This window comes from Ovis canadensis, chromosome 12, assembly GCF_042477335.2.
Source record: "Ovis canadensis isolate MfBH-ARS-UI-01 breed Bighorn chromosome 12, ARS-UI_OviCan_v2, whole genome shotgun sequence".
Taxonomy (NCBI): domain Eukaryota; kingdom Metazoa; phylum Chordata; class Mammalia; order Artiodactyla; family Bovidae; genus Ovis; species Ovis canadensis.
This window is the reverse complement of record NC_091256.1, coordinates 82,577,825-82,604,183: the sequence shown is the minus strand read 5'-3', so window position 1 is coordinate 82,604,183 and position 26,359 is coordinate 82,577,825. Positions and strand designations below refer to the sequence as shown.

The 26,359-nt window shown below is 37.5% G+C and overlaps 1 protein-coding gene across 14 annotated transcripts in view; it reads right to left on the bottom strand.

Moving 5' to 3' along the window:
- The window catches only part of LPGAT1 (lysophosphatidylglycerol acyltransferase 1), a 152,727-nt gene that overhangs the window by 37,180 nt on the left and 89,188 nt on the right, over nucleotides 1-26,359 (bottom strand). For all 14 annotated transcript variants that reach the window (XM_069544212.1, XM_069544215.1, XM_069544216.1 and 11 more), the window contains 2 exons: nucleotides 7,161-7,279; nucleotides 1,781-1,876 (listed from right to left, as the gene is read on the bottom strand). In XM_069544212.1, the coding sequence (XP_069400313.1) occupies nucleotides 1,781-1,876; nucleotides 7,161-7,279 (215 nt within the window). The remainder of the gene's footprint in view (nucleotides 1-1,780; nucleotides 1,877-7,160; nucleotides 7,280-26,359) is intronic.

Here is a 26,359-nt window from a genome sequence, read left to right as displayed (position 1 = left end):
ATGACTAAATATTAGAAAGGTTCTTCCTTTCAATATGATCAATTTGCTAGTAATTTTCCAGCCAACAAAATTACAGAAGCTCCCCCAAATAATTCGTATGCTTTCAGTCTTTAAATTATTCCAAATGCAAAACAAATAACAATTTTCTTAGCTGATATATGGAACTGATTATGATTAAACTTTATTAAGTTCCTAAGACTACACGTAAAATATTTTTAATATCCTTGGAAATATTTTCTTAAAAATGTCTAGTAGCAGAGCCCCAAGAGACTTTCTTTAATATTAGTATTTTTTTCTCTCTTTCTCTTACCCTCAAGTTATAGATTTTAATTACTATCTAACAGGAAAAATATTTTTGTTCTTTATAAGTGAATTTGTAAGTTTTTCCAATAATCTGAAATATAGTCTTAAGTATGTAAAACAACACTGTAATAAAAAAGGAAATGTTTTGGAGTACATTATTTTCTACTTTCAACTCCTCAAAGTTCACTGATAATTTAGTCTAATTTAGCCTCTTCTTGAGGCCTAAGGATCATCATGATAACAAGGTCAACTGTTTCAACACTATAAATTCAATAATTTCCTCAGACTCCTAAGCAGTTCATCCAGCTTCTCCTCTGGACTCCACCCAGACTGCTTCAATTGTCAGTTCTGCTGTCTTTCCCTCCAGCGATACAAGATTAGTTTCTTCATTAAGTTGTTCTGATCACTTATAAGTTGATCTGCTTATTTTGTTTCAGTCTTATTGTGGCCAATCCCCATTCCCCGTTCTTCCTGAGGTACCAAGCCTGCTTTTTTTCCCACCTCTCTGCTCAGAAAAACCAAGGGCCTTCCCAGAAGGAACGAAGCAATTATACAGAATTGGAAAAAAAAATGTTTTGTACATAAAACTGTCTGTAGCAAAGTGTATGTGTTTTGGGATATGTGTTTTCATAGAGCTCAGAAGTTTTTCTACATTATTTCAGCTTATTTCTGAATTTGCAGTTCTCAGAAGAGGTTTAATTAGATTCACCAGCAATTCATTAAATAAATTAATATGTAAAAGGTACTGCACCATCCAAGGTGAAGTTGCTAAATATATAAACAGTAGATTAGTGTGGCATTACCATACATAAATACTCTTGATATCATATTTCAATTATCCATTTTTGAGAAAATAAAGCATGTGACTCTAAGTAGCATATCAGGGAAACACTATTTTGATAAGTGAGTATTTTTTTTTCCTACTAAACTATTCCTAATGCTTGGGATCCATTCCCAATCCATCTTCTTCCATCAAACTCATACTCATTCTTTAAATTTATGCCATGTATTATCTTCTCCTCTAAGGTTTCTCTGGATTTACAGAAATCTGATATACTCAGTTTTCATATTATGAATTCACAAAATATTTATTTATTTAATTACTTAATATTCTCCCTACTGGTAATCTTATTTAACAATCTCACAATTGTTAATTTAGGTATCTTCTGGATCATGTAACAGTGACTCGTAAATAAAATTAACAGTGATCTCAGAAGAGCTGAGAATGTGGTAGGTGCTTGAAAACTGTTTAGAAAGGGAGGAGGAGGGTAGAGATGAAAATATTTGCATGTTTAATACTTATGCATACTCAAATTCAGACTTAAATCATTCAAACTCTGTTTTAGGGAACCGATTTCCAGCTCCCTGAGATAACTAGAAGAGGCTCTATTACAATTAGTTTTGTGATGTCTCTTTTTACACTAAAGATTCAGACTGATCAAGACGCTCACTATGGAAAAAAATGCTCATTAGTTACCTGTCTTATAAAGAAGTCTCCATGAATTAGAGAAACAATTCCAAAGTTTGTGTATTTAAAAATATGATCCATCAACCACATCATCTGAGCAACAACCTAAAATATTTAAAAGTAAAAAATAATTAAATATTGGATAGAAAAAATACTGAGTATAGCTAGCCAGTATCTAAATTTTAAGCATAATCATCCAACCATACTTTTCATTAACCTAAATATTTAAAATCTAATGCTATTTCTACAAGTAAAGTGCTACATGAAAAATTACAGGTCTTGATTCCAAGTCTTGGATTCTTAAATCACAGGTATATACATCACTGGGTGATAGATAAAACTGAATTAACTTAAATTTGAACTTAATGATTTCTAATTTGTTCTATATAAACAACATGACTGGCAATTCTTATATAACTTGTAAAGTTATTCTGAAATAATACAATATGCCTAAATTATCAAATGAGGGCTATGAGTTTAATTAATAAGCACTAAGGCTTTGTAAGGGCTTCCCTAATAGCTCAGACGATAAAGAATCTGCCTGCAATGCAGGAGACCCTGGTTTGATCCCTGGGTCAGGAAGATCCCCTGGAGGAGGAAATGGCAACCCACTCCAGTATTCTTGCCTGGAGAATCCCATGGACAGAGGAGCCCGGTGGACTAGTCCATGGGGTTGCAAAGTCAGGTATGACTGAGCAATTAAACAGTTATTAAGGCTTTATAAAAGCCTTAATATCTTTGTTAACATCTTCTTTAAAGCTTTATAAAATGTGACTTTACCTTAATGGTTAAAACATTAAAAGCCAAAAAACATTAAGATATAAATACAAAAATATAAAAATGTTCAACAAAAGAACACTAAATTCATTTACTCAAAAAATACACTGTAAATTTTTAAAAATTAATTCAGTAGAGTGATTTACACATTCTACTATGAAGTGTATTTGTTAGTTTATATAAAGCCATACTCTTTACCAGCATAAAAATACTGTTTCTTAAACACAAAAATATTATCCATTGCTGATAATAGTATCCATTGCTGATAAAAGTTAATACTCTATCAGGAGCAGAAGACTTTATTCCAAGCAAAATTTCAAAATTAAAAGTAAGTGTAAACAGGATCTAGCTAATGAATTACTTAATTGTTCTCCCCTGCTAAGATAATAGCATCCCTTGTTATAAGCCTTAAATAAAGTGAAATCTACAGCCTCAATCAAGAACGCAACAGAGCTCTACTTCGGTTCCTACGGGAATAACAAACATAAATTCTATCTCTAAGCACAAAACTGTATGCACATATAAGGAAAACATGAAGCATTGACACCCATGTGCTGCTTTTACAAAAACATTATAAAACCCCACAAATAATATAATACTCGAGCTTCTGCCTTAATTTTTCAGCATTACTAAATAATTCAGTTGCATGATTCCTATTCCACCAGTTTTACTGTATAAAACAACTTAAAAAAATAGATACATGCCCAGTGAAAGATTAATTTTCAAATCAATTAATATAGAATAAAATAATTTGTTTTGCTTTGTAATGATAACTACTTTGTGTAAATAAATTGAGATCTGAACTAAATGGAATTTGCTGAAAAGTTTCCCAAGAAACAAAACAAAAAGCAAGTGGATTCAACCTGTAAAATCTTTGAGCTTTACACACAGTATGAAGTGTGGCTGCAAATTATTGATCTCTGGGTTTAATATACCAACACTAAAGTAACTAGCTTTTATGTTTAATCTTACATTTACAGTGGATTTACCTCCTCAGTTAGAAAGTAACCTAAAACAAATTCAGTAAGACAGTCAAGCTATCTTTTAAGATTTGTATGGATAATTCTGTCCTAATTTATTTTAGCAGAAAATATTACAAGTCAATAAATATACATTACATGTCCAGTAGAGTTCTATTAGTAGAAATGAAAATTCTTAATCATCAACTGCCTTGAAAGGGCAAGACCCCTCACTTAAGAGACATTTCTTAAAAAGGTACTAGAATGTTTAGAAAATAAAACTAATCCTTTGACTCATATTCCTGAAAAAAGGAAGTCAGTAAACACAAGCTGCCTGAGTCAACTCAGTCGATATTTCAAAGGTTGTCTGTCAGAACACTGCTAGGTATTTCCAAAGGACAAAATTCAGTTCAGTCGCTCAGTTGTGTCCAACTCTTTGCGACCCCATGGACTGCAGCACGCCAGGCCTCCCTGTCCACCAACTCCCAGAGTTTACTCAAATTCATGTCCATTGAGTCGGTGATGCCATCCAACCATCTCATCCTCTGTTGTCCCCTTCTCCTCCTGCCCTCAATCTTTCCCGGCATCGGGGTCTTTACAAATGAGTCAGCTCTTCATATCAGGTGGCCAAAGTATTGGAGTTTCAGCTTCAATATCAGTCCTTCCAATGGACACCCAGGACTGATTTCCTTTAGGATGGACTAGTTGGATCTCCTTGCAGTCCAAGGGACTCTCAAGAGTCTTCTCCAACACCACAATTCAAAAGCATCAATTCTTCGGCACTCAGCTTTCTTTATAGTCCAACTCTCACACCCATACATGACCACTGGAAAAACCATAGCCTTGACTAGATGGACCTTTGTTGGCAAAGTAATGTCTCTGCTTTTTATTATGCTGTCTAGGTTGGTCATAACTTTTCTCCCAAGGTAAGCGCCTTTTTATTTCATGGCTGCAGTTACCATCTGCAGGGATTTTGGAGCCCCCCAAAATAAAGTCTGCCACTGTTTCCGCTGTTTCACCATCTATTCGCCATGAAGTGATGGGACCAGATGCCATGATCTTAGTTTTCTGAATGTTGAGTGAAAAGCCAACTTTTTCACTCTCCACTTTCACTTTCATCAAGAGGCTCTTTAGTTCTTCTTTATTTTCTGCCATAAGTGTGGTGTCATCTGCATATCTGAGGTTATTGATATTTCTCCCAGCAATCTTGATTCCAGCTTGTGCTTTATCCTTTACATTAATTATCCTTCACCCATAAGCATGGATTTTCTACATATTCAAACATCTGGAGAGGCTTACATAAAGGGCTCCATTCTTTATATCATTCTGAAATGTTAGTAAAGTCAATGGTTTTCCAGTTTAGAAATCTACAAGGACAATTTTGGCTGTCACAATAGCTAGGGAGTTCTACTAGCATGCAGTAGGTTGCAGCCAGGTAAGGGAAACAATTCCAGCAGGACAACTGAGAACAACAGTGCTGTCCTACCAAAATGCAAGCAGTGCCCTTGCTCCACAAAGGAATAATGACGAGCACCACAGGAATTCCTGAATTCAAAAAGCTATGTTACACTTATATCACCATTAAACTAATATTTTTAAGTGTTACTTGCTCAGTCATGTCTGCATTGCAGGCAGATTCTTTACCATCTGAGCCACCAGGGAAGCCCTAGTGGGCCAGTTTTAAACTGACATTAGCTTTCTTTCTTTGAAAGTGCCCATGGAGTATGCAATTAATCAAGTAAACATTTCTACTTGTGAGTATAAATTAATATTGCCCCACACTTACTAGGCAGGAGTAGAGATCATAATGTTCTACCTTTTATTTCTCAACTACTCCTTATGAAACAAGATAAAAATTCTTTGAAATTTCACATTACTTAGTAATATCAGATGGTAAAAAATATTTAGTATAACTAATCTGAAAATGGGAATAACTCTGGACAGAAAAGTGAGCAGAAGACCAACTAACTGAAATCTTTTTACAAAAGCAAACAAATAAATCAAAATTTCTTTTGTCCACAATATTGGTGAATCTCAGATTACCTATATTCTGACTAATACAGTCATCATTTCTGCCAAACTGAAGTTAAGAGTAACAAAGTTAGGATATTTATACTTGTCAGTTTGAGCACTTTTTGAGACTCAAAAACCAATGGAAGACCATAGGGCCTCAGAAAAATCACTATAAATGTAAGTATCTTATCAGTAAGAATAAAAATGTTCTCCTTGATATAAAGCCAAATAGGGTTTGTGTTTTTTTTTGGGGGGGGGGGTGGCACACCTCATAGCATGTGGGATCTTAGTTCCTCAACCAGGGATCGAACCTATGCCCCTTGCAGTGGACGCAGAGTCTTAACCACTGGACCACCAGAGAAGTCCAAAAATAAACTAGTTTTTACAAAATTTTAACATCAATAATTTAGAGGAGAGGTGACATATTATTATAAATGCAAATATATCTATACAGTGATATTATTTTAACAATTCTGAACATAAGAAATTATTGATTTTATTCTACATTCTAGCAAAATAATGCCTTTGCTTCTCAGATAAATAACAAAAACAGATTTCATAATAAGCAAACCTTTTCCATTTACTCTCACCTCATTTTCTGACCCTTGACCTGCTGAATCAAACTCTGAGGACCTAAACACACCAGATGTATTCTTGCCTTGGGTTTTGGCCACAATTATTTTACTACAGAAGAGGCCCTTGCTTCACTACTCTGCTTAAGTTCTACTCAACCCTTTCAGGTCAAGTTTATGTCTTCTCCTCTCCACAAAGTTTTCTATATCCACCAAGTAAATGGTGAGCTCACCTTCCACCAAATACTTCTCACTTCGTAATTAAGTACTGTTTGCTATTCCCTCTCTTCACCTATCACTAGCTTATCAGCTCCTCTAAGAGGACATCTTACAGGATGACGTCCTTCTATATTTATAGTTAGTGACCATGAACATGACACACTGATAAAATACCTATTGGTTCCTTCATTATTAGGCCAAAGATTAATTCCATCAATTCTATATACTTTCTATTTATTTACTTTTCTATGAACATAACCTCTTTACCTTCTCCTAAGGTGTTAGTTCTTTTAATGTTAAGGATTGGCTTTAACATCTTCCCATTTTATAGATATATTTTAGTTATCAATATAAGCAATGTGAAATCAACAGTTCAAACACAGTCCTAGAACACTGAATAAAATGGACGTAGTATCTTTCCTTTCAATTTGCTTTCTAAGTGAAATTCAAAACAATATCTACCTTACTTTCTTCTGGCTAAAAATCCCCAAGATCACCTAATTCCCCATCCAATTTTATTCTTCTGTCTTAAGCAAACTGTTTTTTGTGCTTGTATTTCTCAAACTGGCAATCCACCACTCACCTCAAGACAGCCCCAAGTTGAACCATATTAACTTTGCTTTCATTTCAGTTCTTTTTAAAACAAAAAAAAGCTTCATGGAGGTATAATCCACATTATCCCAGTTGGTTTTCTTTAAGTCTATGAATTCCTCTTAGAGTGATTAGAATTATATACACAGGATATTTTTTTCTTCAAGATTTTACATTCCCAGCTGTAGTAAGACACTCAGCTGACCCTTCGTCAACCCCCCTTCCCCACAGTCTGTCTCTGCCTTCGGGATGGCTTACCAGTCCTTTGTCCTGGAGGCACATCATCAGAGTGCACACATCTCCTGTTGCCTGATGGTTCACCAACATGACTGCTTCATCTTCTGAAATTGCTTTAACATCTTCCCCCCACTCCATCACTGTGAAGACAAAAAGTTCCAAAGCTGTCATTTTAAAGATTTATCTATTTCCAGAAATCTTATGTGAGAAACACTGGTGCACATTAAAACTTCTGAAAGTTTATTTCCTAAGTATACTTCCTATAAAAATCAGGGTATTCATATTTTAGAGAGACCCAAAATATCCATGAAAATGTAAAACAGCCATACCTTTGATTTAGAAATTCTATTTAAGAGTTTATCCTACAGAAACATTTGTCCAAATGGGCAAAAATATGCATAAAGGATAGTTAATTCACCAACAGGGGAATGGATAATTTTCATACAATGAAACAGTATAAATCCATTAAAAGAATGGAAGATATCTCTATACACTAACCTGAAAGGACTTCTTATCCAGTAAACAAAACAAATCACCAAACAGTATATATAATATGATTCCATTTTTTCAAAGAAGGAATAAAATTTACATATAATTTAACACATTGAAAAAAGTCTGGGGAAATGAATTCAAAACTGATCTCCAAAACTGATCTTCACTGGGAGGCAGTTCCCAAAGACCCTTAAATTCTACTTTAGAATAAAATATGCAAATATTATAAAACGTGTAAGCATTTTAATTTTATAAGAAAACCATTAAAGATGTTACATTTATTAAAAATCTCCAGATGAAAAATCATTGCACCAAAACCTATATGTATACTCTAAGGAAAACAGTGATATCTCCAAATAGGTGTGCCTCATTTTATAGTACACTTACTACACACACAAAAGATAAAATTAAACATCAGTTTCAAACATCAGGATTCTATGGAGAAGCTTCTAGGTTCTTCAAATGTCTGACATAAATTACCAGAGGCTGAATACACGCTAGTATTCACTCATCTCCGTCACTGCTATAAGGAAAGAGGCTGGGCTCCCTGTGTGTAATAGTTCTGGAGGAAACAGGGATGGGGGACCTGGAGCTCACTTGCTTTACCTCTGCCAGACCCCCTCCTCCACAGCCGCACTTCACTGTCACCCCAGTATAGTGGAGCTCCTCTTAAGACATCATTTGAAAAAAGAGTTCTGCTAATTTTTTCTATTAAAATCTAAGCAAAGCATCTATGCCTTCATTTTAAAAGTCTGTATTAAGGGAATTTCAGCTAGGCTGAACATATCTTCAGTTGTGGTTGTTACTGCTGCTCAGTTGTTAAGTCTTGACCAACTCTTAGCGCCCTCATGAACTCCAGCACACCAGGCTCTCCTGTCCTTCACTATGTCCTAGAGTTGCTCAGATTCGTGTCCACTGAGTCAGTGATGCTATCTAACCACCTCAACCTCTGCCACCCTCTTCTTTTGCCTTCAATCAGCTGTGGTATCTACTTCCATAATCATTCTCTCAGAAATTATTACTAAAACACAAGTAGCTTACACTGGGTGCTGAAACCTTTTACTTTAAGCTTTTTAAATGAATGCAGAATGGAAACTACATTACTGATGTCCAGTAATCCTTAAGGAATAGAGGTAAAACACTGGGGACAGTCCAGTGGCAACAACTTTCCTTCAGAGTGGCCTTTGCTTTCCCAAGTTGCCAGTGAAGTTTAGCTGACAAGCTAACCTTACTTAAACTTATCTGAACAGCTGATATATCATACATTGTATGTGGGAGGGGGGAGGCGGGAGTATAAATCAGTACAAGAGTTTTGGAAGTCAATCCGGCAATCTATATGAGAACTAAGAAATGTAAAAATCTTTTTAGCCAGGCATTCCACTTCTAGGAATTCATCTTACAAACATACTCATGTGTAAAGTGACACAGATGCAAAGCTCTTCATCTCACAAACATACTCATATGTAAAGTGACACAGATGCAAAGCTCTTCACTGCAGCGTCATTTAGAAGAGCAAAGATGAAAGCAACTGAAAAGACAAGAGTAGCTCAAATTCATAGAAGTTTCTAAAATGGTGGTTGATAGGGAAAATTGGGGAGCTGGCTAGTTAAATAAATTATAATATTTTAATTTATAAAATTACAATATTATTATAATAATCCATGCAATAGAATATTATGCAATCATCATCTATACACTAATATGAAATGATACTGGCTGAAGGTCCAATACTTTGGGCACCTGATGCAAAGACCTAACTCATTAGGAAAGACCCTGATGATGGAAAGATTGAAGGCAGGAGGAGACGGGGACGACAGAGGATGAGATGCTTGGATGGCATCACCAACTTGATGGATATGAATGTGAGTAAGCTCCAGGAGTTGGTGATCGACAGGGAGGCCTGGAGTGCTGCAGTCCACGGGGTTGCAAAGAGTCAGACACGACTGAACAACGGGACTGAACTGATGAAATGACTGTAAGCAATAAAGGCCAAGTGCAGAACACTGTGAAGGATGTCACCAGCTGGGTTTTCAGAAAAGACAGAGAATATATTTACTAAGTGAGAACTTCCATATTACGCCTCTGTCAACAACCCTTCAATGGACACACACATGCACACCCTACCCTTTCATTAACTCATTCTTCACTCAATAAAGCAGTATCAGGCACTGTGGATATAAAATGAATAAGAGCAAAAGTATTATTCTAATAGCAGTTAAAACACAAGAAAAGTCTAACTGGATTCTATAAATACTGGGCTATTAAGAGGTAATGTGGAAAGCCTTCTGGCTCCACATTGATGTTTTATAACCAAATATTCCTTTTAAGCAATTTCTGCTACATGAATGGAAAATACTAGATACTTAGGCCTGTGACGCAGGAAAGCCTACGGGTAAATATAACTGCAAATAAAAATAAGCTTTCTATATAACATGCATCTTACCGTTTGTTAGATATAAAGTAGATAAATCCAGTGTGTTGGGTTTCAAATCTCAAAATATAAATTGAATTTCAAACTCTTTGTTCTGGCTTAAATAGCATCCCTTCAAATTTACATCAATCCAAAATCTATGAATGTGACCTTATTTGGAAACAGGGGCTTTGTAGATGTAATCAAGTTAAGCTGAGGTCAGAGTGGATTAGGGTGGGCTCTAAACCTATATCCAATATGACTGGTGTCCTTATAATATGAGGGAAATTTGCACAGAGATACACAAGGAGAATGTCATGTGACGACGGAGACAGATCCTGGAGTGACGCGTCCACAAGCCAAGGACTGCAGACAACCATCGAAAGTGAGCAAGAGGAAAGGAAGGGTCCCTCCCACTGGAGCTGTCAGACAGAACATCCCTGCCAAAACTTCAGCTTCAGACTTCTAACCCTGAACTGTGACATAATAAATTCCTGTTGTTTTAAGTCCCCCAGTTGGTGGCACTTTGTTATGGAAGCCCTCTAAAACTAATATATCCCACCCTCCTCAACTTTCCTCATTTCACTTTTCCATTCTGCTACTGCTGCTAAGTCGCTTCAGTCGTGTCCGACTCTGTGTGACCCCATAGATGGCAGCCCACCAGGCTCCCCCGTCCCAGGGGTTCTCCAGGCAAGAACACTGGAGTGGGTTGCCATTTCCTTCTCCAATTTCCATTCTATTCCCTTCAAATAATAGTTTTTTTCTAACCAACTATAAGAAAAAAACAACAACACTATACTTTAAACACCCAGAAGATTATATAGAAACCTAATATTATATATTATAAATGGTTCTCAATGTTCATTCCTACAAATAGTTTAAGGGTATAATCATTAAGAGTTAACCCAATACATATTTTCTCTCTCTGCCACAACTTAACTAAAATTACTTTTCAAACTAAATGTCAATTTATTATACTAAGACTTACATGAATACTAAATCAAACAAGGGAAGGTAGCTGGATCAATTTTTAAAAACTTATCCTGATGTAGTAATAAAGTCATGCTATATTTTATAATTAGCTGAATTTTATTCAACAATAAATTTCACTTCTAGTATCTACAGGATTCTTCTTTTACCAATACTTTTACCATATCATTATGTACTTCAAAGATCACTGTTAAACAAAATCAAGATTAAAAAAATGCTTGCAGAGAAAAAACATTTATTTTATGTATGAAATAGCTGTGTTCCTCAAATCATAGCCTGCTATCCAAACCAGTAAGTATAATAATGGAGCCAGTATCTTAACCAAGGAATAGAATTATTCTCATGTTAAAGAACAGAAACTATGGATGACAGCCAGTTCTTACATTATACTTGATTAGAAGAACAAAAATATTTTAACATACTGTTCTGTGAAATGAATTCTCAAAAAAGAACTGGGTCAGGTCCACTATTTCCAAAGGGGAATGAAAGACAACTGGGTAAAAACTGGAAGAAAAGTTCCCTAGTTATAACTGAATTTTTAAAAATTCTTATTAAAAACCAAGGCTAAAGATTATCACCTACTACACACACACACATACACATATATTAATAAATCTCCCCAAAAGTCATAGACTAGAATTGATCAGGATAGTTCACATCTCAAAAAGAAAATAAAAACAACAATTAAACCATCACAAATTCCTTAAAAACACTGCTGCTAAAGCTGTTAACGGTTTCCCTGGTGGCTCAGAGGTTAAAGCATCTGCCTCCAATGCGGGAGACCTGGGTTTGATCCCTGGGTCAGGAATATCCCCTGGAGAAGGAAATGGCAACCCACTCCAGTATTCTTGCCTGGAGAATCCCATGGACTGAGGAGACTGGTGGGCTGCAGTCCACGGGGTCACAAAGAGTCGGACACGACTGAGTGACTTTACTTACTTACTTAAAGCTGTTATACTGATCCACAAAACAGAATTAATGTGGAGAAGAAAGGTTGCTTTTTACATACAATCATAATAACACAATCATAATCATAGCTTGCTTTTCAAAAAAAAATATCGGCAAGCTGATGGCACAAACTAGTTTATGATTGTGTGCCTCAGTATTTTCACTTAAGAAACATAATGATATCATTATGCTATTCAAACTTATTGTGAAATGAATGAGATATAATTGATAGAATCACAGACATCCTGGGTAGTTAGATTACATGACAGTTGAAGTTCCCTTTGAAATCACTATTAACTGAGTCATACACTGTATCACTCACATAAGGTCAGGTATTCTAATATGAACAGTAAAGATTAGAGAGACAAAAGAAACAACAACACATGGAAGAATCTCGTGAAACTCCAAACTGTGGCTTTCAGTAGCCCAGACTGCAGGCAGACTGGACTGGACTCGTCCAAAGCCAGGGGTTAGCAGAGGAAGATGAAAAAGGAGAGAGGACACTACAGGCGGCTGTGAGAAAGCAGCTCAGGGTACTGAGTAACAGAGAGGAGACAGGAGGGGAGGGAGCACGCAAGGGAGTGATTCATTAAAAGAAAACAGAGGGAGGGCTATTATTCTAGAGATACTTGGTGCCTCCCTCGATGTCCGCCTTTACCCATCCTATTCAAACCTCCACAAATAGGGTCCAGACATTTTGAGAAAGCCCCCAGGAGAACTGAATGTATGCCTATAAATAAGGATCACTGGAATTTATGCACCAATGTTTTTAAGAATACTGACCATACTGGGAAGCTGTAGTCAGCACTACTTTTGGGCACTTTAAGAGGTTAAACTTGAGGTGGCAAGGCTCAAGGTATAGCTTTTAGAAGGGTTGCTTAACTAAAAGAATAATAGTAGCATATATTATTAAATAGATATACAATTAAATACTAATAATATTAATAGCTATCATTTATAGAATGTTTACTATGTGTCAGGCATTAATAATTAGTAATAGAAAATAATTCACATTATTTTCTTATGTAACCTTCACAAAAATCCCAAAGGTATAGACACTTATCCACAATTTACAGTTGAAGAAAATGAAATACAAAAGGTTAAGCAATATCTTCAAAGTTACACACTTAGGAAGTAGAGGAACTGGGATTCAAAACCACTGTATCATGCTGTCACTGTGGGTGTCTTACGGCATCGAGGAACCTTGAGGAGAGGAATAAACGGGTACACTGCCCACACAGCCCCTGATGTTGCCCATGATCATACCAGGAAATGGGGCAGACGTGCCAAGGTAGTGGTTAGGTCCACTAACTTTATTTATCCTCAACAACAAATAAGGGTGGTGGACAACAACAGTAAGGAGTAGAACAGAAGCCAAGAATCAAGTGTTTTGTGCATGACAATTGAACAATAACCCAGACTAAAGAGGGTGTCCTTTGGAAGGACTGATGCTAAAGCTGAAACTCTAGTACTTTGGCCCCCTCATGCGAAGAGTTGACTCATTGGAAAAGACGGATGCTGGGAGGGATTGAGGGCAGGAAGAGAAGGGGACGACAGAGGATGAGATAGCTGGATGGCATCACTGACTCGATGGACGTGAGTCTGAGTGAACTCTAGGAGTTGGTGATGGACAGGGAGGCCTGGCGTGCTGCAATTCATGGGGTCGCAAAGAGTCAGGCACAACTGAGCGACTGAACTGAACTGAACTGACTGAAAGAGGCAAAGGATACCTAAGAAAAGAGAATCAACATTGCTTTTGGGCCTGGATGCTGTCATCTTAAATTTAATATGCTCAATACAGAACCAGTTCTTTACCCTAGTCTTCTCCATCTCAACAAAGGACATCATCATTCACCCAACCAACTCAAGACGAAACCTAAGGCCACCTTTGATTCCTTCCTTTCCTCAATTCTCCACATTTAATCTAAGTCCTTTGAGCTCTACCTCCAAGACACATCCTGCAGCCTCTATGTTGCTCCTTCTTTACTACCTCTACTCTAGGCCGAGCCATCAACACCTCTTTCGTGGACTTCTAAAGCGACCTCCTAACTTGACCTCTCATTTCTACTTTAGCCACCTGCTTAAAACAAAATTTTAAAATAGTTTATAATTTCAAATACCAATATAATCTGAATCACCACTGGCAAGACTGGAAAGAGAAACAGCAGGGAAGTCAAAGATAACTGATAATTAACTCTAACTGGTTTACCTCAAATCTAGACAGGTTTGTTTTACCTCAAACCTAGACAGTTCCCCAAAGGGAAGATATGTATCTCAGAAGAAGCAATTCTACCTGCGGTCACCAGCACCGCAAAACTTTCAGCACAGCTGGTCAACATCCTCCGTTACCACCCCGAAGACCCTACACATGTCCAAACATCCTACTCCCACCTCTATCCCCTTTAAAACCACTAAGAGAGTTCAAAATGACTGAGGTCAATATGACCCTGTAATAAAATCAGAGTTAAATAACAAATGAGAATAGTGCCGACAACATGAGGACTAAGTGAACACGTGCTTATTACAAACAAAGATCAAGCCCTGTGACACCAGCTTTTACCCACTCACCCCCCAGGATATGGCAGCAAGGAGACTGCTAGAGTCTTCTCTGGGAAATCTGATCAGCTCATGAGAAAAGATAGAAAAATACTGACATTTAGGATTCTCCAGTGAAGTAGTCCAATCATTATCTTACAATGAGGCTTAGTGTAGACAAGCCTCAACCACTAGTAGGGCTGCCAATCAACTTTATAGTCCCCTACTTTTAAATAAGAACACACTGTCATTATTACCAGATAACCAGAAAAAGCCCTTAATGTGAAAGAAAATAAAGCAAATAGTCTACTAAAGAAATTGATTTTATGGTCAAAAACCTTCCAATAAATAATTCTTCTGGCCCAAATGATATCACTAGCAAATTCCACTATTCTTTTTAAAAAGAAACAACAATTCTATACCATCTCTTCCAGAAAATAGAAAAGAAGGGAAAGATTACCCTTATGCCAAAACCAGGAAAAGACAACAACAACAACAAAAAAAACCACTACAGACTCACGTCCATTAAAATCCTCAAAAAAATCAGGAAATGTACTCCAATAATACACACTGCAATCAAGTAAGGTTTTATCATCACAAGAACTGAAGGTAATAATCCAACATATTAACAGTCTAAGGAAGAAAAATCTCACAATTATATTGCAACAGTCTGAAGGTCTGTATCCCTCTAAATTCATATCTTAATGTCCCAACCCTCCAAGGTGATGGTATTAGTAGACAAGGACTTGGGAAAGTGATTAGGTCTACGGGTTGAGGCCTCATGAATGGAATTATGGGCTTATAAGAGACCCCACAGAGCTATGCAGCTCATTCTACCAAGTGAGGGCACAGCGAAAAGGCTATGAACCATGAGGAGAGCCTTTACCAGATGGTGACTGTGCTGGCACCTTGATTTTGGACTTCTAAGCCTCCTGGATTATAAGCAATAAATTTCTGTTGTTCATAAGCCACTCAGCCTGTGACACTTTGTTACAGCAGTCCAAAAGACCAAGACACATATGAATTAATACACAAAAAGTGCTTAAATTTCAATATCCATTCATGATAAAAACTCTCAGTAAACTAAACACAGAAAGGAATTTCCTCAGTGTGATAAAGTGTTTCTACACAAAATCAATAGTTAACATATTATTTGGTATTAATTATATATGAGTGTTTTCTCCCTAAGATTGAGAACAAGGCAAGGATGCTCAATCTCACCTGTCTTATTTAACATTATTCCAGAAGTCTTATCGAGTTTAGTAACAGGAGAAAAAAGAAAGAAAAGGGGGGAAAAATGAAGAAGAAATGAAAGCCATGCAGATTGAAAAGGAAGAGATAATTCTGCCCATATTTACAAAAGGCAGGACTATCTCTGTAGAATGTCCTAATCCCAATCTACAAAAAGCTCCTATTATTAATAAATGTGGAGAAGGAAATGGCAACCCACTCCAGTATTCTTGTCTGGGGAATCCCATGGACAGAGGAACCTGGTAGTCTACAGTCCATGGGATCACTCAGAGTCAGACATGACTGAAGCGACTTAGCACATTAATAAATGAGTTTAGAAAAGTTGAAAAATACAAAGTCAACAATAAGTATCATATTTTTATATTAGTAATAAATGATAGGAAGTTTTAAAAATTAAATTCCACTTACAACAGATCAAAAAATGTTCTTAGGTATAAATCTAAAATGCATGGACAGGATCTGTATGCTTCCAACTACAAAGTGTTGATGAAAGAACTCAAAGAAGGCTAAAATGAAATGAATACCATGTTAATGGGTTGAAAGATTCAACACAGTAAAGATATCAATTCTCCCACAAGTTGGTCTACAAATAAAACACAATTCTTATAAAAATCCCCAAAAGAATTTTTACATATACAGACAACTGGATTCTAAAATGTATAAAGACCAACAAACTAGAATAACCGAAATAACTTTAAAAAGGAAAAATAAAGTAAAAGTAAATTTTACTTACTAACTATAAAGCTAATCAAATGGCATGGCACTGGTGAAGGATCAGACACACAGATCAACAGATCAGAAAAAAGACTTCAGAAACAGATCACACAAATATGGCTAAATGATTTTTGACAAAGGTGCAAAGTCAATCCAATGGAGAAAGAAGAGTCTTTTCAACAAACCATGTTAGAAAAATATAAAACCTAAACCCATACCTTACTACAATTAATTCAAAATGGATCACAGAGTTAAATGTGAAACTGAGAACTACAAAACTTCCAGAAGAAAATTTAGGGGAAAATCTCCATGACCTGGAGTTAGGCAAAGTGTTCTTAGACTTGATAAGAGAAGCATAATTCATAAAAGAAAAAATAAGTAAACTGGACTTATCGAAATTTAAACCTTTTGCTCAGGAAAAGACACTGTTAAGAGAATGACAAGACTGGATGAAAATGGAAGCAATCACAACAAAGTATTTGTGTCTTTGTATCCAGAATGTTTACAGAACTTCTAAAACTCAAGAGTAAGATAACAAATCACTCAATTAAAAACTAGGCAAAAAATTTGGACACCTCACCAAAGATAAAAGGATGACAAACAACCTTATGAAAAGATGTTCAACATCATTAGCCATTAGGGAAATACAAATTAAAACCATGAAGAGCTGAGAACTTCAGATTCTTTACCGTCTGAGCCACAAGGAAAGCCCATACACTTACTAGAATTATTAAAATTAAACATACTGATAATACCAAATTTTGATAAGGATGCAGAAAAACAAACTTGCAGACACTGCTGATGGGAATGAAAAATATATTGGAAACAGTTTGGCAGTTTCTTCTAAAGTTAAAAATACACTTACCGTCTAACCTAAGAAACCCACTCCTAGGTATTTACCCTAAAGCAAGGGTTAGCAAACTTTCTGTAAAGAGTCAGCCATTACATATTCTAAGCTTTGAGGGCCACATATGGTCTCTGTTGCATTTCTCTCTCTTTTTTTTTTTTCAAACAAACCTTTACAAATGTAAAAGGCTAAGAATTCTTAGCTCATAGTGCCATACAAAAACAGGCAACAGGAAAATTTGAGCATAGTTTGTTAACTCTTACCCTAGAGAAATGAAAACTTATGTCAATACAGAAAACTCTACATGAATGTTTACACCAGCTATATTCATAATTGCTAAATACTAGAAACAACCCAAATATCCTTCAGTAGCTGAATGGATATTAACTATGATACATCCATAAAATGGAATATGACTTAGCAGCAAAAAAGGGCATTCTAATGATACATACCACAACTTGGACAACTTTAAAAGGCATGCTGAGTCAAAGAAGTCAGTCTCAAAAAAGTTACATAACACATGATTCTATTTTATGAGTCTCAAAAAGACAAAATTATGGTGACGGAAAACAGACCAGGAATTGCCTCTCAAAAGGTTACATAATGCATGATTCTATTTTATGACATTTTCAAAAAGACAAAATTATAGTGAAAGAGGACACACCAGGGATTACAGGGGTTACAGGTAGGGGGAGGATGTGATTACCAAGGATAGAGATCACTGCAGCATGGCAGAACTACAGATGATTTTTTACTCTGTTGTTTCTCTTCCTTTTAAAAATATTTCTACTTTCTCCAAGTTTTTAGCATTTGACTTCTTACTTTAGTAATTCAAAGGATTCCCTGGTGGCTCAGACGGTAAAGCGTCTGCCTGCAATGCGAGAGACCCAGGTTTGGGAAGATACCCTGGGGAAGGAAATGGCAACCCACTCCAGTACTCTTGCCTAAAAAATTCCATGGATGGAGGAGTCTAGCGGGCTACAGTCCATGGGGTCGCAAAGAGTCGCACACGACTGAGCGACTTCATTTCTTTTCTTTTTCTTTAGTAATTCAGGGAGGTTTTTTGCCCCAGATCTAAGTATTAGAAGATGTTAACTAATGGATTACACTCTTTTTGTTTCTTAATTTAATTTTCTTTCATTTTCTCACATTCTAAAAACCTCTCCCCTTGAGTGCTGCTGCTGCTGCTGCTAAGTCACTTCAGTCATGTCCGACCCTGTGCCACCCCATAGATGGCAGCCCACCAGGCTCCCCCGTCCCTGGGATTCTCCAGGCAAGAACACTTGAGTGGGTTGCCATTTCCTTCTCCAATGTATAAAAGTGAAAGTGAAGTCGCTGTCAGTCTGCTTCAAATGTGTTTTGTTAAATCACTGAGAATTGAAGTAGCTAAGACTTTATATTGTTTCGTTTTACAGAATGTTCCAGTAAAAGTACTTCACACTACACAAAATCCTCAACTTGTTCAAAGTTTTCTCAACCTTTTAAATAGCTTCTTTCATTTACTTGTAAGATGACAAACAGAACAAGCACACTAAATTCAAAGATTCGGATTTAAATCAAAGGTACTTTAATTTGATTTTCTTGGGAAGGTGTAAGCAATGGGATTAAGTAGTGTCTGCCTTAGGTTACTAAAATGAGTAATTAGAAGAAGGGAAATTTTAACTTCTCCTAAAGGTAGAGGATTACACCAAACTGCTAGGAAATAAGTAGGCAATGTAGATGCTTCTCTGCTTTGCTAGTAGAGTTCTAAATAGCTTTAGAATCAGACCATTACATATGGAAGAAGGTTTGATTTTAATGAAGTTTACAGCTTGAAAGGAACACAGAGGTATTTGAATCAAGTTCCTTACTTCACAGATACTTTTTCAAATACAAGAAGCAGAACTCTATGGCTACCCCTTGACTGACTGAATTAGTTGAAAGAAAAAACATGCAAATGATAAAGATAATTAATTTACAACCACTCTTGCTTACTATCCCCTAAAGCACTTACTGATGTATTCATTCATTCAATTAGTTTTATTTTCTTCATAGATAAGCAGGATTCTGCCACTTTGAGGGACGTAGACATATACAGTTCAGTTCAGTTCAGTCGCTTAGTTGTATCCGACTCTTTATGACCCAATGGACTGTGGCATGCCAGGCCACCCTGTCCATCATCAAATCCCAGAATTTACTCAAACTCATGTCCACTGAGTCAGTGATGCCATCCAACCATTTCATCCTCTGTTGTCCCCTTCTCCAGCATCAGGGTTTTTTTTCCAATGAGTCAGTTCTTCACATCAGGTGGCCAAAGTATTGGAGTTTCAGCTTCAGCATCAGTCCTTCCAATGAATACTCAGGACTGATTTCCTTTAGGATGGACTGGTTGGACCTCCTTGCAGTCCAAGGGACTCTCAAGAGTCTTCAACACCACAGTTCAAAAGCATCAATTCTTCGGCACTCAGCTTTCTTTATAGTCCAACTCTCACATCCATATATGACTACTGGAAAAACCATAGCTTTGACTAGACGGACCTTTGTTGGCAAAGTAATGTCTCTGCTTTTTGATAGGCTGTCTAGGTTGGTCATAATTTTCCTTTCAAGGAGCAAGCATGTTTTAATCTCATGGCTGCAGTCACCATCTGCAGTGATTTTGGAGCCCCTCAAAATAAAGTCTGTCACTGTTTCCATTGTTTCTCCATCTATTTGTCATGAAGTGATGGGACCAGATGCTATGATCTTAGTTTTCTGAATGTTGAGTTTTAAGCCACCTTTTTCACTCTCCTCTTTCACTTTCATCAAGAGGCTTTTTAGTTCTTCTTCACTTTCTGCCATAAGAGTGGTGTTATCTGCATATCTGAGGTTATTGATATTTCTCCCGGCAATCTTGATTTCAGCTTGTGCTTCATCCAGCCCAGCATTTCTTTGCATATACAGGGATTGTATCAAAAAGTGATTCAATCATTAAATTCAACTACATGAGCTTAGGAAGAAAACTAAGAGAGAGAAAAAGGTAATGGTTGAGAGAAGATAGAGTAAGGAAGGGAAGAAGTAAAAGACTGAGACAGAGAACATTTCAAATAGTACAAGCAATTCTGCCTGCCTTTCCACTCCTCAGGTGTATGCCCTGGGGGAAGCCTGAGACTGAAATTGTGAATCCGCTGCTGCTGCTGCTGCTGCTAAGTCGCTTCAGTCATGTCCAACTCTGTGTGACCCCATAGATGGCAGCCCATCAGGCTCCCCCGTCCCTGGGATTCTCTAGGCAAGAACACTGGAGTGGGTTGCCATTTCCTTCTCCAGTGCATGAAAGTCAAAAGTGAAAGCGAAGTCGCTCAGTCATGTCCGACTCTTAGAGACCCCATGGACTGTAGCCCTCCAGGCTCCTCCATCCATGGGATTTTCCCGGCAAAGCACTGGAGTGGCTGCCACTGCCTTCTCCGTGTGAATCTGCTCTGCCTCCTCAATTCACCTCTCATGTGCCGGTCATCATGATAGCAGCCCACTGAGCAGGATGATTTCGGTTTTTTAAAAAATTCATTTTCTTCCATAAAAAACATAAGCAAACTTTTTAATTGATGTAACATGATCCCTGCCCTCAAGAAGTTTGCTCACTTATTAGGAATAAGAAATAAACTAGGGAATAATGCACGACACATGAAAATATGTACTACAAGAGACATGGAGAGAAGAAATCATTGGGAGATAAAACATGAATGGAAGAAACACCAAAGACATGGGGGAAATGGCCTTGAACAGACAGTTGCTATTGGGAAGACTGGAAAATGAGGTTACAACTGTAAATAAAAGGTCAGATTACAAAGGTACTTTTAGACATCAGGTACGAGAATTGAGACCAGGAAATATAAAATTCCTTTTTCTGTCACCAGGAAGGTGACAAAATTGAGAGCAGTGGGCTCCTATATGACAGAAGGGAGCAGTGGTATTGTGTTCAAAACAGTTGCATGCCTCACCTCCTCCAAGAGTTCCAGTTCTAAGCTGTTTCTGATATCTGGAAATGTGGACCCAGGTTACCAGACCTTCCAATTCAACAGTAATTGGACATTGGAGAGTTTTTTATGAAATTTAAATAGAAGATTAACAATGTTGGAAGACTCCTGGGTTAGCAGGAATAGAATTAAGCAAAGAGACAACTGGCTTTTGGTAGAAAGGACATTCTGCAATGTAACGGGAGGAATAAAAGAAAGGAACACCAAAAGATGTGGCTAAAGAGGCAGGTTTGGGCCAGGCTAGCCGAGCACCAGAGCTTTGCACGTTGTCTCACAAACCACAGAAAGCCTGTAGGAAAGGAACTGACAAAATGTGGGATGGAGGGAAGAGATGCAGGACTGCAGGGATGAGGGAGAGTAGCTATTTGTTAAGTGGGGGATTTTCTTAAGATGAGAATGTCTTTAGTATTTTTATATCCTGGAAGACTAAAGCACAAACAGAAGGAGATAGTAATCAATAAGGTGAAACAAGAGAGATAGGGAAATTGCTTTGGGTAAGGGATGATCTATTGATGAATGAGGGTGCAAAGAAGCTGGGGAGTAGGACAGAGAAAGGGGTAGAGTCTCCAGAGCACAATTCCAGGGCACCAACCAAACCCATGGCAAAAGGCAATGAGTGGAATTCAAAACTGACTTGGGAAAGAGAATTGCTAACAAAAGCATCATCAACGTAGACATCCTAAGTGGAACTGAACTAGACAAAACTGGGGATGCCTCTCAAAACAGAGGAGCAGACAGCAGATACAAGCATTCACACCAGCTAACTGCCCAAGAGGCCTGAAGCAAAGTTCATAGTTGGAGCTATTAATAATATAGCCCCTGGTTTGAGGTTTGGCCATATTCCTAAGTGTTGAAATCCAGGATACTAAAATAAGAAAGTACTAAGACTATATTTAAATGAGAAACTACACATTACTAAAAATTTCCTATTTTAAAGGGCTTTCATTCCTATTCTCTCAATTGCCACAGCAGCACTAAACACATACAAGCCGTGTATTAGTCTTACTTAAAGCTAAGACTCAGAGAAGATATTGTAAAAGGTAATACTATAAGTAAGCATTATAAATCTGACTGAAATCTGTCTCTCTGTCCCTAAAACCACAACAAAGATAGCCCCTGTTTAACAAAATTATTAACCATTCAACTAAAAGGGAAGTATGCTGTTTTCAATGTATAATGAAAATAGAATGGACTTTAAAGTAGACTTTCATTCAAAGACCAGCTCTATCCCTTGCTAGCTCTATCACCCACATTAAGCAAGTTACTTCCTCTTCTCATTTATGTAATGGGGTTGATACTACTTCCCTCTCAGGACTCTTTTCAGTATTTAATAAGAAGTCATATGTAAGCACTTGGTAAATAGCCTGGAACATCAGATACTCAGCTAACATAAGTTTGTCTCCTCACTGGAAGCATTACTGACAGAATTAAGTAAAAAGGATTTTGAAAGGTTTGTATTTTAACAATAAATCTTACTAGAGGATAGTTTCTAAAGGAATCAGAGAAACTAACTCAAAGCTTACTATAAATTGAAGAAATTAAGTCACAAGAAGAAAACATCATCATTTCGAGATTCATATTAACATGAGATGAATGTAACTTGACATAAAGGAGAGAGTAAATAGACTAGAATACACTAAAGGTGTAAAGTTCTTCTCACTGAGCATGGAGTTCAAATCTGGATTCTGCGGGTCAATAAATGGACTTAAAAGAGTTGTGAACCCCTTGAAACTGTCTGTAAAACTGTGAGTATGTGCAAAGGTGCTGTGGTAAGCCAAAAAATGTTCCCCTACACCCACTCCCCAAGATAACCATGTCAAGTTCTGGAACCTGTGAATGTTAGCTTATAGGGTAAAAGATGTGATTCAGTTAAGGCTCTTGAGAAGAGGAGCTAATTCCGGATTACCCAGGTAGGCCCTCATCCAATGATAAACATCCTTACAAGAGACACAGAGAAGAGGGGGTGGCCACATGACCCTGGAGGCGGAGCTTGAAGTGATGCAGCCAAAAGCCCAGGAATGCTGACAGCTACCAGAAGAGGCAGACGATCTGCCCCTGGAGCCTCTGTGGGGAGCTGAACTTCAGGCCTCCAGAAATGTGGCAAGAATTTATTTCTGTTGTTTTAAACGCTTCTGTGCTCATTTGTTATGCAACCCCATGAAATTAATACAGGTACAGTTTTCTGAGAGGAGAGCCCAGAGCTTTCATCAGACTCTAAAAGAGGTTCTTATGAACCCCACAAGGTAAAAGAACCACTATTTTAGAGGATTAAGCAAAATTCTCTATAAACAAAGGAACTAGAAATTTTTTTAAAACCTGCAGAACAAGTAGTTACTTAGATAGGGTCCCATAGTTAGTAAATATTGAGGTAAGAAAATAACAAGCTGTCCTATGATATCTAATCCAATATTCATTTCACTATCTCTTGGGGTTCAACCCTATGAATGCATTAACAGCAGTCCCCAACATTTTTAGCACCAGGGACTGGTTTCATAAAAGACAATTTCACCACAAAGAGAGAGGAGGGGTGGTATGGTTTGGGGATGATTCAAATGCATTATTTTTATTGTATACTTTATTTCTATAATCATTACATCAGCTCCACCTCAGATCATCAGGCATTAGATCCCAGAGGTTAATGGCCTGTTAAAAATGTAGGCTCTCAGGCTCCATCTTAATATGTTGATCAGACTCTCCAGGGTAGAGAAATTCATATACATACAAAGTTTCTCTGATAATACAGATGTGCAGACTAATTTGGGAATTATCACTATAAAGCAGGGATCAATAAACTTTTTCTCTAAAAGGTCAGATAGTAAAACTATTAGGCTATGCGGGCCAAGAGTCAGAACTGAGTAAATTATGTAGGCATTTATGTAACAAATTTGTTTTACAACAAAATTCTACAAATCTTTATTGACAAAATTGAAAATGTAAAAATAATAGAATACAACTTTTTGTGATTTTTGGTCTACTAAAGAGAAGAACAAAATTCTTTCTTGCGAGGGGTAAGATTTCAGTGAACTGGGGTTCAAAGTTAGTTTCCTATCATCAGATCAACTGCAAACCGTCATCTGTAAAAAACCTCTTGAGCTAGAGAGGACTTACGAAACAAGCAGCTGGATCTGGCTTCAAGGCGGGAGCTTGCCAATCTCTGTGGAAAGGTATAAGGAATCTCTGCGGTTCTCAGTCCCTGCCCTGAACTAGCTGACAAGCCAGTTAAAGAGATGGGAACAGCAAAGGTGAAAAACAACAGTGAAAAAATATGAACCAGAATTCTGGTTGTGGAGCAGTGAGTCTTAACTGTTTCAAGTGTGAACGGTCTATTTTAACATCACAAAACATGACAAGACCTGGGCCTGGCAATATAGACCCTCTGAGCACAGAGAAATGAGACGAAATCTGTGTAGGACTTCCCTGGCGGTCCAGTGGGTACGACTCAGTGCTTCCAGTGCTGGAGGCGTGGGTTCAACCCCTGGTCAGGGAACTTTTAAGACCTGACATGATGCACAGTGTGCAGTGCGTGACCAAGGAAATCTGAGCATTTTGCCAACACTTGTGTTACTGCCCTACTTTAGTAACCTAATAAAATTTTTGACTTTATATCTTATAATATTTACCCCCTGACATTAATAGATTGTTTCTCAAAGTGAGTGGTATAGCATTCTAAAATTAAGTGAAAAAAGTGTGGCAGACATCTATGCTAGTAGTTCTCCTAGCACTGAATGAAAAGATTGGTAACAAAAAGCAACTGTAAAGACTATAATGCTTTTAAGGGATTTCTTATTTAAAAAAAACAGCAGCTACATATATTTGAAAAATATTAACATGTACTTATAAGACCCATTATTTATTCAACCATAGATGGCATTTAATATATTTTGGGATTCTCAAACCCCTGAGAGAACTCTGAAGCACTGCAGGAACTCTCTGTCCAAAGGTTTGTAACCACAGTTGCAGAGTAGATGTCAAAGAGGTTCAGAAAGAAGGAAACAGCAGAAACTAGAGCAGTAGGAAAGGATGTCATGGGCTTAGATAAGGAGATACACTTTCAAAGAAACTGAAGAACAGATCTCAGGGACAGGAAAAACACCAATGGGAAAATGAAGAGGGGCCAAGGGAGAGAAGCCTTACTGAATAAGAGCTTGCAACAGGATCAAACCATGACAGCTCTGCCTTGCTTACCTGCCTGTGTCACCAGAGGCAGCATTTAAAGTGCTTTCCACATTTTATTGTATCACAGAGCTCTGATAAGCCTTGTCTCATTCAATCTTAGAATAGTTTCCTAAGTACTTGAGTGGTGGTGGTGTAAGTAAATGACTCTGGTTTCATCAGGTACAACTCTAAGTGGATCAAAAGCTAGAATCTTAAATCTTAAAATAAATAAATAAATAAAAGCCTTCCCTTGACCCAATTTCTCTCGTGCAACTATCTTCCTCGACTCCTTCAGAGCCACATTTCTGGAAAATCATACATACAGGTTTCCATTTTATTTCCTCCATTCATCTCCAACTCACTCCAAGCTAGGTCCACTCCTACCTCAATGAAGGTGCTCTTGCCGAACAACTGAAAGGATGAATCAGCTCTTACCTTGCAAAACAGACACTCTCAGCAGCTCTCCTGGAGAACCCCTGCCCTGGAACACTGCCGACTCTGACACACACTCAAAGCCCAGACATGCCTTCTACTGCTCTCGCTGCTCCTTCACAGGCTCTACTACCCTCCTCTCCCCAGCCTCCAAGTGACAGCATTCCTCAGAGTCTGGCCCTGGTCCGCCATTACTCAGTACTTACAATCTCCCTAGGTGAACCCATTCATCTCCATGGCTTTAAGTACCACTGTTAATTTCCCAATTGATCTTTCCAGTTCATGTTTCTCTTCTGAGTTCTAAACTGCACACCCACGTACCTACTTCAGAGCTTTTCTTAGATGCTTCTCACTCAGCCTGTGCTCAATTTTTCCTCTTTCTTCTCAACACTGCTCCTTCGCTGGGCTTCCTTATGAATGTAGCATCTCACACCAGAAACCTCATAGTCAACCCCAT